General features: G+C 39.7%; 1 protein-coding gene across 5 annotated transcripts in view; it reads right to left on the bottom strand.

Annotated features, from left to right (window-relative positions):
* Positions 1 to 15,614, bottom strand: part of SORCS1 (sortilin related VPS10 domain containing receptor 1) — a 515,429-nt gene that overhangs the window by 58,814 nt on the left and 441,001 nt on the right. For all 5 annotated transcript variants that reach the window (XM_084757893.1, XM_084757894.1, XM_084757897.1 and 2 more), the window contains exon 18: positions 9,227 to 9,398. In XM_084757893.1, the coding sequence (XP_084614019.1) occupies positions 9,227 to 9,398 (172 nt within the window). The remainder of the gene's footprint in view (positions 1 to 9,226; positions 9,399 to 15,614) is intronic.

The raw sequence follows: 15,614 nt of genomic DNA, 5'->3' as shown, positions 1-15,614 counted from the left end.
TTAAAAAAATGTGTGTGAGGAAGTTCCTTTAGGAATAAACCCATGCAACCAGATTTTCCTAGTAGTAAGATATGTGCTGAAAACATGTGAGCCTTATTAAAAGAAAAAAACGAAGAAAGGATGAAGAGGCGAGCTTTATTCACTGGGGGGCATATGGAAATGCATACAATGATGAAAAATAAAGCTACAATTGTAGATAATTTTACTACCCACAGAATATGTTGCTAATATAATTTTTCACTAGTGGGAACTCCCATGAACACACAACCACAACAACATCAGAACCTTGCTGTTTTCCTGTTTTGTTACTAATGTTTTAGAATCACTTTCAACATTTTGCACCTACCCCCACTGGACAGACTTAACCCAGCTACCTGTACTCTAAAGGGATGGGAAAAGTTTTCCTTGGGAAGTTGCTAAATTCCTTTTCCAAGTTATTAAGCTGCAATGAAGTAGAACTGGGTTTACAGAGGCCCAACATGGAAAAAAAAGGTGTCTAAAACTCTCCACATGCAATATTCTCTTAGCAAAGCCAGGTAAATGTCCTTTGAAATATACTGCACATCAGAAATCCTGTTTGAACCTTCCAACAAGGGAGCTCCTATTACCTTGGCCGAAGAATTATTCTCCTCTTTAAATGAACAAGCAGCTCTGGAAGAGATACATATCGGGCAGTGAAGGAGGATGGGAACACTCCCCTATGCAGTCAGAGGTGCTGTGTCATCTCTAGTGACCGGTCAGGTAACATGTCATAGCCGGATCACACTCTCAAAAGGCTGGCTCCCAACGTTTTCACTTGTAATTTCAAGATGGCTGGAGAAAGGACCCTCATTGTCATTTCCATTTCAGAGAAGCTGGGGTTGCCATATTATTCTTGAAATTTATAATATTAGAAATACATGGGTATATCAACATCTCTTCAGGAAGTTGGAGCGGCATCCACTTTTAGGGGAAGATGAAAAATACATCCAAGTGTTGCTGCCACATGGTAGGTCTTTAGTTTCACATCAGAAGTGGGTAAGGTTTAGGACTTAACACCTGGGGCAGGGAGGCGAGGTGATGGGTGAAAAACTGCACGTAGAAGACTTGCCTTGCAGTTCTGATCCTCAGGTAGTTGCTTTCCACAAAAGTGCGGTGCGACGCTAATACGGTGTGGCCTTAAACAAGCATGGTACGATATTGAAAAGCCAAACGGAAGACTAGCATGGGAACAGACTCAGGAATGTTCACTGAACTGAAACTCTCACTAATAAACCAAGTTTCCCTCCTTGCTTCACAGGACAGACTATAAAAGCGGCTGTCTCTCTCTCTAACGAAGATGAACATTCTGATGTATGTGGACCAGTTTTGAGAAGAGAGGAAATGGGAACCCAAGAAAAAGCAGCTAGCCAACGTAACCTGAGTTGGAAACACGAGACCAAGCCCTGAAAGCAACTCACGTCGTTTGTCTCATATGTTTCCCCTCTGTTGGCCTCAGGCAAGAATAGAAAAGAAAGGAAGTGGCTCAGCTACATCTTAGAGGCAAAGAGAAGAAAGCTGAATGGAACAGGCAACGAGACATGGGAAAAAATCTCAAACCCTGTGGCTCACTGAAATCAGCTCCCACTTCCTTGGCAGGGGGAGAAAGCGACTGAGAGTTCTGGGACTGAACGGAGTGAGAAGCAGCTCACGTTAATACCTGTCCAGTGGAATTCTATCTGTTGTCTCTTTGTGCTACCTCCCATGGCTCTAAACAGGCTTTCCCACAGATGAAGTATCAAGCCAAATTCTGTTCCATGCACAAACGAAGAGGTCTCTTGGGAAGTTTTATCTAATGTGTCCTTTTCTGTCATTTGAGGGCAGAAAGTACCCTGCAGTATCTGTTGTGTGTTATTACATTTTGGGGACTTTTATGCCCCTTATAACTCTTTAATGAAGCCAAGATTATAGCTGTAGGAATGCATCTAATGAAGACACATTAATCCATCTAATAAAGACACTTGTGCTTAGAGTCTCACGGAACCTATAACCAAGAACATTGCTTATTGAGTTCTAGTCTTGGTATATAAATTGAGGTATTGAAACAATGGGATACAGACCAAAATTTTAATTTTAGTCCCTTGCTTCAGACTCAATTTTTAAAGGCTTAAAATATGCAGAGAATTGTCTCCCCTTATTCTTACAGCTGTTTTTAAGCAGATTTAATTAACTTCTGTAGTGCACAGACACCACTTCTGGCTAGCAACGCTTTCAAATAAATGCCTTCCAAATTAGTGCTGTTGAGTTCCTAAGACTGATTGGGTCCTTCCTGGTCACCGCATGCCTGCCAGTGCTTGCACTGGATTTCTCCGCAGAGCTGAGTGATGGCGGTGAAAGTCTTTGGGCTCATTAGATGCTCATTAACGGTCCAGAGGACATCCATCTTGAACGGGAATACAAACAGAGATGCCACCTCTCATTGCCTGCATGGGTTTCAGTGCAAAAATACCTTTGGCGTCTTAACATTCAGGCATAGCTGGAAATGTTTGGCTTTTTAGATAAAACTCATGGATTGTTCTATTTCTCTCCTGGGTTGGCTTTTAGAACACCTCCTTTGTTTTTAAAGAAACAATAATGCATTATTTTCTGTTATTAATAACAATAATTATTATTAATGAATTATAGTGTGTGTATGCATACATGTGCTTGTGTGAAATATTCTTGAGTGACACATGGAAGTACCCTCATTTCTCTTCCATGTTACTCCTCATGAGGGTCTTTCTTTATATGTGAGATAACTTTATTTATTTATTTATTTATTTATTTATTTATTGTGAAATAGCTTTAAAAGCAACAGGATGACAGGGATTTCTCGTTAACCATAACAATGTTATAGATACGGAGTTGAGTAAGACCAGATAGGAATGTTGTCAGACTCTTTGCTTGAGAGATTGCTACTAAGTTGTTTTGTCTCCTTGGTTTTTGGGGGCCACATCATACACTACTTGTATGAAGAGGTTTCAATTCTTATACCAAACTTACTAACACTCTGGCTTGGGTATATACTGTAATTTACAGGATTATACACCAACATGAGCATGTCCCTCCTTTGAATTCCTTCTGTCAAGAAGACACTCTCTTTGCTGTTTTCAGCAGAGTTTCAGTGACATTCATGCTAGAATTAGGACATGCACTAGCTCAGGATAAAAGAAGAGATATCGCTTTCAAATGGAGGCTCTAAGATGTGCAGGATACTACTTAAGTTTAGGAGTCTTACCCTTTCAAGTTTGGGCTTTCTCTCTAGTCTCCTAGGGCAAGGGATTCAGATCCACACATGCTTACTGGGCTTTTTCATTTCCCTTCTGATGTATTAGGCACTTGGAGCACAGACACTAAAGCCGCAGCTCATGGCAACACAAGCTCTACTTCAGTGATATCCATGGCTTATCAAGAGATTTCAAAGTGTTATTACAATATCATGCAACAGAGCAGATTTGTGTGGGTGTTTCTAGTACTTTCTACTTCATATGATTGTACTGCTACCTTATAGTGATCCACATCAACACAATGCATATATTCACACAATAAGTCATGGGAAGCATGTGATAAGAAATTGGGACTTAGCAACATACTTATTGAAAAACAAATACACGCATAAGCAACTCTCTAGGACGACATTTGATTCCTTAGGTTCAGGGATTTGGTTGGTACGCACAGAAAATGGAGATGGCATGGAGGGGGCTCATATGCAAATTACTAAGAACAAAGGAAGATGGCGTTGGACTTCAGCCTTACCTGGCTCCATAGAGGGAAAACAACAACAACAACAACAACAACAACAACAACAACAACAACAACAAAAAAGGTGAAGCATGATTGGACCATGTGACAGAAGCACAAGCTTTGGGTTACTCAAAATAATGTTGATAGCAACAGGAAGAGATGCATCTGTCACTCACTTCTGTGTTAACTGGAACCGTGATGCTGTATCTGCACATAGCCGGGACATCTGGGTCTCTCTGGTGCCTGGAAGTCTTACTGTTTTTACTAACATTAGAGACAAGACATGAATATCTCTCTTGTTACAAAATATAGCACTAGGTGTGGGGCAAAAGGCAGGCACTATTTTCAGAGTAGCTGGCATATCAGATTCAAGTGAGAAATGGAATTCAAGAAAGGTTGAAGAGGATATAGAGTGCATGGTTTATTTGTATAAATACATATCATATTTTCTAATATTTAGATGTCAGTTTTATTTTGGATAAAGTCTCATTACATAGCACTGGCTGGTCTGTAAATCACTGTATAGACCAGGATGGCCTAAACCACTAAGATCCACCTGTCTGTCTCCCAAGTAATGATATTAAAGGTGTGTGTCACCATATTTGGCAATACTTAGGGGTTTTTTGGATTAAATGATAGCTTTACCTATACTAATTTTTAGTAGACTGTACATAAACATTGACTCCTTGGGTATTGCTTTCCTATCTTGCTAAACAATACCCTTTACAATAAAGTACACAGTAATAAAGGCCACATTGTACAGAGTGAGGAAATCCAATATGGTTTGTGTTTGTAAGATTTATCTTCCATAATTTATAATTTCTTATTTTGCTAGGTTTCTTGAGTTGGTATGTAAGAATACAGGGGTAGTCATAGGCCAGTCTACCTCTGGTGCACATGAACTCAGCTTTTCTTCTGCTTCGAAGTCACGGTTGCTACCCATCCCTGGCCAAGGCTTAGAAACTCAAAACAAACTTGGAAAATACAAGATGTTCTAGCACCAAAATTAGTTCTTTGTACTCAGGGAAGCAGTAAAACTTCAAGATACTCCAAAGCTTGAATGTGGCCACCGGCTGTCTACTTAGATGTATGGTCTATTGTAAAAGCTACATGTTTCTGTGCCTCTGATGATGAAGCATCTGTCTGTGTAAGGCTGGCGTGAGATGTTGAGATACTATATGAAAAGCTCTGGCAAACCACAACAGTTTGTGCTCAATACATAATAGTGATAATAATTCATTCCCCATCACATGAAACCCCATGCAGATGCACAAAGTCAACAGAGAAACAGTACAACAGAGGCTGTCATTAATTATCACAGAATCCTCTCATCACAGTTTCAGGCTCTGCTAATGTAAGGGAAGTCATCTTCACTGTCTCTTCTGCCCCAAGGGCAAGAGTGTGAAGGAGCTGAGTCTCACAGCGCAAGGCAGCAGGTTTCATGCCTGGCATCGTCGCTTTGGGCACTCAGCTGGAATGAACTGAGATGACATTGTTTTCCCATCTTGAACCCAGAGGACGGGGATTCGCACATCTCAGACACAGACTTTCCAGTGTTGCCACATCTTCAGCCCAGTTTGAGAGGCATGATGCTCTGTTACATGGAGAGGGAGTGGAGCAGCTGAGCGCCTGTTCCTGTAACTGAACTGCATTCTCGTTATGGTGAAAAGCTCAGAACTGACGAGATAGAAAGTCCTACTCCCTGACTTGCTTGTATTATGTTCTCACAAATGGGATGCAGGATAATGATATTTCAAGATTTCTTCTGATATTATGGCCAGGTTTTCTGCCTCTGAGAAGGGACATCCACCCACATTGAACATGTAGAAAATTTTAGGTTAGAGTACTGGTATAGAGGATGAATCCTCCAGAAATCTAAGATAGGTTTCTTTAACTAACCCTAAGTATAAGTATGTATTTTATATGAGCTTCTAAAGTATTTTAAAGAACAAAATATGTTCTTAAGTATACAAATCATTAAATATGCAAATTAATTTATATAAAGTTGGGATATCTGTTCAGTTTCACCCAGATCAAGTAATCAAAAATTGTTCAAGTTGCGCAAATCCCCTCTGAGGTACTTACAGTCAATGTGACATGTGACAGTGCCAACGCACCTGCCATCAAACATTGCAAAGGTGATTGGCTACTCTACATCCTCCACAGCACCTGACTGGCAGTCTTTTAACATACACATTTCTGATAGTATGCAGTAACTTTTATTAGAGTTCTAATTTGCTTTTCATTGACGTGCTTTGATATTAAGACATTTTAAGTGTTTTCTTTATTTTTAATTTTTGGGTATGAGTGTTTTCCCTGCATTTATGTCTGTGCACCATGTGTACGTCTGGTGCCCGTAGAGGCAACAAATGCATTTTTGAGCCAACACGTGGGTAGTGGGAACTGAATGGGAGTCCTCTGCATTAGCAGCACATGCCCTTCACTACTGAGCCATCTCTCCAGCCCCTGATAATGACAATCCTTACAAGTGATTGCCTCCTGGGATGCCATCTTTGAAAATTTCTTAAATTAGCATTTTTTATTTTAATTGAACTGTTACTGTTTTTCTTATTGATTTGTAGTATTTATTTATATCCCTTCAGTTACAAGTCTTTTATTGTACTGATGTACTAATGTATTTTTATCCACTGAGTAACTTATTTTCTTATTTTATAAATAAGATTATGAAGTATAGAATTAGTCATTGGAATGGAGTCTATTTCCATTACACTGAATGGATTTTGTTTGCACCTTTAAAAACCTTGGCCCGTCTTATGTTTTTGAAGATATTTTCCTTTGTATTTTACAGCAGTTAGTTTTATGTTTCAAAATGATATTGACAATATAATTATAATTATTTTGCATATTGTGGGAAGATAATCCATGTGTTTCTATATTATTGCATAATAACTACACAGTTTATTGCAAATGTTATAATTTAATCTATTGAAATTACACCAACACACACACACACACATACACACAAACACATATGCTTGTGTTTCTTATCTACTCCCTTCCTTAGGTAGTTTGTGTATGGAGATTTACATAACAGATCCTTCTATACATAACTCACTCAATTTTAGTTTTTTAATTTAACATTCAGTGTACATATATACGCAAATGTACATGTGTGTGAAGGTCAAAAGACAACTCATCAAAGATGGTTCTCTTTTTCTAGCATGTGGGTCCCAGGAATTGAATTCAGGTCATCAGAGATGGTAACAAGCACTTCATTAGCCAAACCAACCATCCTTTCCTAAGTTATCTAACTTAATGAATCATCTTCAAAATTATCTTTGCTTTACTTTATTGTTTAGCTCTTGAGTCCTCACAATTTTATAATAGCAGCCTAAGTAGTAACACAACATGTATTGGAAACTTTTATTAGAATTGCCTTGCACTGGGATCAATATGTAGAAAATTGACATCTTTTCATAATATTGAGTCTCTCCTTCCATGGTCATGGTACACTTCTTTGTTCATTTGGGTCCTTTTAAAATTTCTTTTCAAATGTGTTGCAGTTTCCTGGGTAGAACTGCTGAAAATCAGCTGTCAAATTTGTCTGTAAATATTTGCTCAATTTTGATGCCACTATAAATCACATATAAGATTAGATTTGTGATTTTTTTCAGTCTTTGTCTCTTTTCTTTATAACCTAATCTATTTTTTTCTTATTCATATCTCATCAATGCTTTGAGCCTGTCCACTGAAGAGAGATCTGAAATCTGATCTACAAAATAATACAGTGCGGCACACGAAGTATCAAAATTATAGGGGAAATTCAGTGCAAAGTAGATAATGGGTTCATCTGTATGAGTCTTCCATCTCACCAGAAAAAAGCACCATTTCCCAGTCTTTCTAGTAGTTCTCTTTAAGGCCTCCCCTTGCTCCCTCCTCTCTCTTTCATTTTGCTTCTCTCTCCTCCTCTGCCTCAGCTCAGGGACTGGAGCATTAGAAGACCACAGTTTACATGGAAAGGAATAATACTACTTGGCTTAATTTGACTGGTAACTTTCTAAGTTCAATATTGAATTTTTAAGAATCATAGTTCATAGAAGAGTAGGTATAGTTAAAGGCACTGACCAGGAAAGATTAAGAATAAAATACTTGTTGTTGCTTTTTACACACACACACACACACACACACATATTCACACACACAAACACACACATACACACATACTATATATATATATATTCTGCTTAATCTGTATCTTTTTTTAAGCATTGTAAATTTTATTAAGTTGATGTTGTATAGCAATCTGTATCTTACTTGTATGTACAATTAAAGAGACAGAGGTCACAGGAATAATTTAAATGGTAGTTAGGGAGGAATACATGGGATAGGTTGGAGGGAGGAAAAGGAAGGTAGAAATAATGTTATTATAATCTCAAAGATAATATGAATTATAAGAAAAAATTACTTATGGTTTTGAGTAAACATAGCAAACCAGTCCTAAGCCCTTCATCTTTCCCTCCAGTCACAAGCCTCTGAATTCTCTTTTCCAACTCCTCCCCAGTGGCTTGCTGTTATTTGCTCACTTTACTAGCAACACTGTAGGTGCAACTTTCTTATGAATGAGTATTATTTTGCCCACCATGCCTACTGAATGAAAATGTGCATATGTGGGAATGTATATGCTAGAAAATTCATGCATCTGAAAGATCCAGGGCCACTGACTATGAGAAGAGGAACCTGGAAATTGGCCTCATTTGATTTAATGTTGATTTCATTAAAATCCTATTCTCTTCATCAAGGTCAGTAGAAGGCTGGATGTAGTTCAGTATGCAGAAAATGTGCCTGAAGACATGATTATGGCCCAATTTAATAACTGAAGTAATTTATTTAACGCACTTATTCTTAGAAACCATCTATCTAGTTCCAAGATGACGAGATTGCCTTTGTAGAGTCCTAAGTACATAGAATATATTTTTCTTTTATTCACCATCTACATATTCAGAAATTCTAGACAAACACAATTTGTTAAAGAGTAATCAGCACTTATAATTATGTCCTCAGAATGTTACCAAGACCCAAAGTCTTAACTGTCAAAGATGTTGTATTAATTTATATCTCAATGCTATATTTGCTCGGTATATTTAACCAGCCTGTTGCCTTTCGAAAGAAAAGCAATGATATGCTGAGAGATGCAAGAGCTCAGCCTGTTTTCACCTGACTAAGTCTACCTGTGTTAAACTATCCTGGAGTGACCATTCATGCATTTAGAGAAGGAATTCTCCTAACGATGCTGATAAAGCAGAGTTACATCCAAAGAGAGGCACTGAGGTAAAGGAGCAAAAACCAACTGGCAGTAAACTGAAAGAACGAGTCAGGGAAAGGGAGATGATAACAGCAAACATGAAGTTGGCAGCAGAATAAAACAGCTAAAACTTGAGAATGTGAGCAAGGGTATGTAGACTAAACCATGATTCAGTAGGGATATCCCTTGCCCTTGCAAAGGATGGACAGGAGCCAGCCTTACCTCTTCCAATTGCACCATGAGAGTGACATTGTGCCCTTGTTCTGCTGTAAGTTTTCCATCTGCAGTGACAATCCGGAGCCCTCGAGGGGCCTTCCCTGGACACTTCTGTGGTTTGGCAGTGTACTGTTCTCTCACTCCATCGGTACAGTTATTGGAGACCACCTTCCTATACCTAAGTGTAGAAAAATCACAAGTCATGCCTCAGCTCGTGTAATGCACATTATTACTGAAGTTTTAAGCTAGACTTACAGCTTAGCATGAAGACCAACATCCTCCTAACAGCGTATCTTTTATGCAGCATATACTAGCAGTTTATGATTTATATAAAGTATGCTTGAACGTAGAATGTCTTCCATAGAATCATTTGTATAATCATATGGCCCCCAGCAGGTGCCTCTGCTTTGGGAGGTGGTGGAACTTTGTGTGTATATCGGGGGGAGGGGGGGAGGGCAGGGCGGGGATGTGCTAGCTCACAAACCTGAAACTTTCACTCAAGGTGAGCCTGAAACACGATGACATTCTTTGCTTCTTGACCAGTCAAGATGTGAACAAGCTGCATTGCAAGCTCCACTTGTCATTTATTCCCAGAAACAATGGACTGTATCTTTCAAATTTTACCAAAATAATGCTTCCCTGCCCTAAGTTGTTTCTGTTGTTTATTTTGCCACAGAGAAAGAAAGTAATAGGCACAGTACCCAACATCAGGAAAAACACGCCAAGAAATGCTACCTATAATTTGCATTTTCATGGACTTTTAAAAGATATATTTTTATTTTGTGTGTATGTATGTGCACCACAGGCATGCACATGCCTGAGGGGTGAGAAGAGGGTATTGGCTCTCCAGGAACTGGAATCACAGCTGGCTGGGGAGACATCTGGTATGGGTGCTGGGAAGCAAAGCAGAGACCTTCTGAAGGGCAGCACGTTCTCTTACCTACTGAACTATCTCTCCAGCCTACCAGAAACTTCTTTTGATCATCTACTAAGCAGATGAATCATTTCTTCATTGTGAGCTGTGATATATCCACAGAGGTGCAAGATATGGTCTCGGCTACACTCTATTAATAATCAGTTAAAGATACATAAATAGATTATTTAGACGATAATTCAAAGAACAAATGATTATGGATTACAGAACCACCACAATTGACCTCTCTTGTTCCTATACATTCTAGGACACCTGGTGGGACATGTAGGATTGCAGATAGGAGCGCCTCTGGAACTTGTGTAATTTTTCCTAAAATTGAAGATTAACTTATAAAGTAAGCATAACATGCTGCTAAAATAAAAACTAATGGTAAAGAAAACATCTATAATAAAGACATTCGTAAAATTCATGTGAGCATGGCTTCTCTCTCAAAATATTGCACTCACGTCTTCAGTGGTGATGGAAGAGGATGCCTTGTCTGTATGAGGATATGACATGGTAGGAGCGATACAGGCATGGAAAGGCATGCAGAGTCAGGCAAGAACTCATCTTAGAGTGCAACACAATTTATAACATGTGTGAATTAGTCCTCACTGGGATTTCTCTTAGACTGGTTGATCACGGGTAGCTAAAACCGGGACATGTAAAGCTATGGATAAGGGAGGGTAAGGATAAACGTACATATTATGAGGCTATTTGTAACTCAGAGAAAGTATAGATTATTATGTACATTTTCAAGCTAGAAGCAATTATATTTAGCTTCCCACTGTTCTAGATCAGAGGTTAGATAGCAAATCTTGAGATTGGCACAGACAACATGTAAAAGAATGGATAAGCAGCTCCTTGTTAAAAAAAAAAATCTATTCATTAAATCACTGGTATTGGCCTGGACTTGGCCTGCAGGCACTTTTCTAATCCATTGATACCAAGCAAGCATGCTTCTCTCTGTGGTATGCATCCAGATTAACTATGTAACACTAGGGACGGGAAACAAAAGAGATATTTAACTGTGACCAGAATGTAATGTATGAGGGAAGAATAAAAGTAAAAAAAAAAAAAAACACTTCATACACTATGAATTAGAACTAAATTAATCATTAGTACTTAATTATCTATGTAGTGTAAGTATAGGATTAAATAAATTAAGGTGCAAAGATTAAATTGGTAAGTGCTGACAAACTATTACCAACTATTTTATTTAAAAATATGACAACCTGTACAGCATTCCTCCAGCTTCCGGATATGTTGTAAATCCTCTAAGCCAACAGTAAGGCTCTCTACAAGCTTTGTACCTCCTTTCTGCCTCTCTGAACTCTTTCGCCCTAAGTAAGCTCATTTGGCTTCAGCCACATCTCTCTTGCTAGGTTCTTACAGAGTATCAGTTTGTTCCTGCATGCTCTACCTGCTGCCGAGGGCTTATCCGCCCTTCACAGCACAGCTTACCTCTTACTGTCTCCAAAACAATTTCTTGACTAGAATGTGAAAACAGCAGCAACAACAAAAAGACAAATTAACATTTACAGAATGATTCCTCTATCCTCATTATGGTACAGGCTCTCTGCATGACTTCATTTATTGTCCATCTGTCTTTAGTGATGAAGGCATTGCTACCATTTCCAATATGTAGACGGAGACGCTGGGACTTCAAAATGTTAACTAGTATCCTCAATAACACACAGCCAGGGCCTGGATCGTTGGTCACAGGAGCATATTCTTTCTTTTCTACCCACTTCAGTGTCTCTTTAAACAGAGTGAGACTGATCTTCTTCTGACCTCTTAAGTCTTAAGGGTTTGCATGCTAGGAATCCTTTGCATGATATGTTGAAGTATGGTCTCGTGCTTTGTATTTGTTAATTGCTTGACCCACCCCCTCCCCTTGCAAGATTCTTAGTGCTTACAAGCACACTGTCACATACCCAAGTACTGCTGTTTAACCTTGCCTAAGAAATTAATCATCATTGGCTGAACCAAGGCCAATCTAAAGCTAAATCTAGGCATGGCAGAATGGGGTAGGTGTGGCCAAAGTTCTCTGGCTTCAGGAGAGAAGGATCTTGGGGGAGGAGAAGCAGTCAGGTACCTGAGAAGGGAGAAGGAGGAGGATGACCAGAGCATAGAGTCACATGGGCCTAGAGGAGGAACTCTGAAGTTCCACATGAAAGAAATGGCCCATATGAAGAACCTTGGCAAGTATTTTGGGATTATGGATGGGAGGTAAACAAATAGAAATTATTAGAGGCAGATGGCATGGGACGGAGGTTAGGATAGATTAGGAGTTATTATCTGCTATGCCCCAGGCTATAAGGCTGTTCTAAAATATAGCATGTGTCTGTGTCTTTATTGATTGAGCTAGTGGGTTAAATAACACTGCCTTAATAATCATAAGTGCAGTAATAAACATTTATTAGGCCATACCATTAAACTAACAGCAACAATGATATTCTTCCTGTCCACAACTTTGTAGTGTAAGCTCTTTGATGGTCTCCTTGTGTCTCAGATATATGCAAGGCACCAGGGGGTGAAACTTGCCCTGACTGTTTCAGCTCAAATGCTGAAATGCCTGCAGGGCAGTGGGTTTTCCCCCATTAGCTCAAATACCTTATCCACCAATAAAGGGGCACTGATTCTATCCTCAGCCTGGTTTCATCTCTCAATAGTCCAAAAACTAAGGATTTAACACCTGGACCATCAGGGGGCATCCAAACCCATGAACTAGCATTAAGATCTATTGGGGTGGTCCATTGGGGTGGCTCATTGTCATGTATGAGAATTTTGAATACCAGTCCGTTATAGGCACTTATGAGTATAGGCTGCTATAGGCTGGAGAGCAGGGTGGGCGAGAAAGATTAGGGAAAAGGGCCAGAAAAGAAACGAGTGCAGGTATTGGGAAATGGTAGCATTCTGGTACCAGCAATGATAGGAAGCAACTGATCATGGGGGCCTTCTGGAGTAATTATGCAATGCAGTGAGTTTAACTGCATCAAAGCCACCTCTGTGGTTCAGCAGCAACACTCTGTGCAAATAGAATGTAGTCCGAACTTTTAATCATTTCGCATCTAAGCACACCTGTGGCTCTGCCTTGGCGAGCGGCTCCAGAAACCTGGGCTCACCATCGTCATTGGCATCATCAGACAGAGCTCGCCTTTTGTCTTTTGGTGCTCTGACCAGCCATCACTGCAGGCTTTCCCAAATCCTGTAGCTACAGGATTCTGCTTAAATCCAAAGCACGAGTCTATACCCCTGGGAATCTGCCATAGAGAAGCCTGTTGGCAATTTTTTTTAAGCGCTCATTAAAATCCATTCTGAAACCATTTTATTTCTTGGATGAAAATGGCATCACATTAGCCCTACCAGACCTGTCCCCGAAATTTAGAAGAAAATTGTGCAGAAATACAGAGTTAATTTACTCAAGTAAGCACACACCTGCTTTTTGCATCACAAAATGGTTCTATTTTCATCTCAGCAGCTGTCCCTGGGTCTGAGTTACATAAATGAATAATGCATTTAATATGTTATTAAATGGGGCTGCTACCTCCATAATAACAAGGCAACTTATGATTATGTTGGACCTGAGGTCTGAATATTACAGGGATGCATTCGGTTGGTAAAGCATTCTTCAATCTGCCAGGAAGAAAAGTGCTTTGTAATGGCAAGGGAGTCTTTTTACAATTACTGAAAGGGAAACATTCTGTAAGCGTGCCTTTGATGTTGCCTGTGGCTCATCAGTGGACAGGGCCTTATTACCCCAACAGCCCAGTTTCAGTTATTCTCCGTCTTCATATGATGACTCCTCCCTAGCCTTCTCCTTTTAACCCATACTTTCTACCATTTTGCTTTCTAGGCTGCCTGGCAGTCTTTTAAAGAAGCGAATGCCACATATTTTCTTTGTGAAACTAAAACTGGAAATAAGCAATAAAAGTCACCATAATCTATGGCTTTTCAATTTAATATTTGTTCCCTCTGAGTTTGGGGTGGGATTATTGGAATGCAGATGTTTATGGCCCTTTGTGTATAATAAGATGATGTTATTGATTAATATTGGCAGATTTAAACACAGTATGCCTTCATTTTAAAATTTTACTTTTAATTAATAGAAAAGCTTATGTTTATGGATACAGCCTTATGCTTTGATGTGTTTACATGTGGTAGAGAGATAATCAAGGTAGTTTCTCTGTCCAGTATTTCACAGCATATCTAATCTTTTGTGGTAAGAATGCTAAAGCAGAGCATCTTTTTAATGTTGATATCCATTGAAAGATGTTACTCTCACCTTTAACCAAGGTTTCCCTTCTCCCCACTGAATTCAATTGGTTGAGGAGACAGACTCATGGCTGCATAAGATGTTGGGAGTAGATGGTAGATGAGTGCTTGGCCCTAAACAAAATATTTGTAACATCCCTGTAAGGCTCAGAGAATACTCCAGAAGGGGGAAGGGACGTAAAAGCTAAAAGATGGGGGAGGACTGCACAATGCCGTTGTCATGAAAATACATCCACCAAAACTCATGTTAGCTGCAGATGCCTGAACAAAATCAGGACCTTCAACTCTCAGATATCAGTGGAAGAGGGGCCCTAAGGGCCCTAGCTCTCACTGCTGAACTAATTACTATAGAGAGAATATCTTGTGTATTGTATGGGTGCATTGCCTGTCAATAAAAACAAACAAACAAACAACCCATGGTCTATAGAAAAGGGCACAATAAAAGGTAGGACATCTGGAAGGCAGAAAGGATTCTGGGATAGAGCCAGGTGCAGGAGATTCATCTGGGAAAATGCGAGGAAGACAGACACCTAGTACCTGAGCAGAGGTAACTAGCCATGTGGCAGAATGTAGATTAGTACGAATGGGTTATTTTAAGTTATGAGCTAATCAGAGAAGAGCCTTGATATATGACATAAGTAATTTTAAATATATTTTGAGACTCAAGAACCATTATTCCAGGATTTTGGGTCCGGGAGATGATGCCTGGAGTGGTAGGCATGGAATCCAAAATCACCTAAAAGTCTAACCTTAAAATACAAGATTCAGGCATTAAGCCAAATGTTCCAGACCCAGGAGCCAGACCAGAAAGCCAGACAAAGGCCTCTTTATTAGCCCAAAATGGATGTCTTCTGAGTGTCTTCACTCAGAGGGGGATCAAGACAGATGCTGAGACTCACTATTGGACTCAAAGTGAGCGTGGTATGGAAGAATGGGGAGATAGAAGGACGCAAAGGGTCCAGGAACCCTACAAAAAGATCATCAAGGCTGGTGAATCTGAATCCAGAGGGACCTACACAAAGTGTTGCGTCAACGTCAACCAAGGACAATGCATGCAGCAAACCTAGACCCCCCTATTCAGATCCAGCCAATGGACAGCTCCTTCTCCATGGTTGTGTGCAGAGCAGGGACTGCCTCTGACTTGAACTCTGGTGCCCCCTCTTTGACCACTTCCCCCTTGATGGGGAGGCCTGGTAGCACTCA

The sequence above is a fragment of the Acomys minous genome (assembly GCF_964271855.1).
Source record: "Acomys minous genome assembly, chromosome: 2".
NCBI classification, from domain to species: domain Eukaryota; kingdom Metazoa; phylum Chordata; class Mammalia; order Rodentia; family Muridae; genus Acomys; species Acomys minous.
Note: the sequence above shows the minus strand (reverse complement) of the source record. Positions and strands in the feature narration are given on the sequence as shown.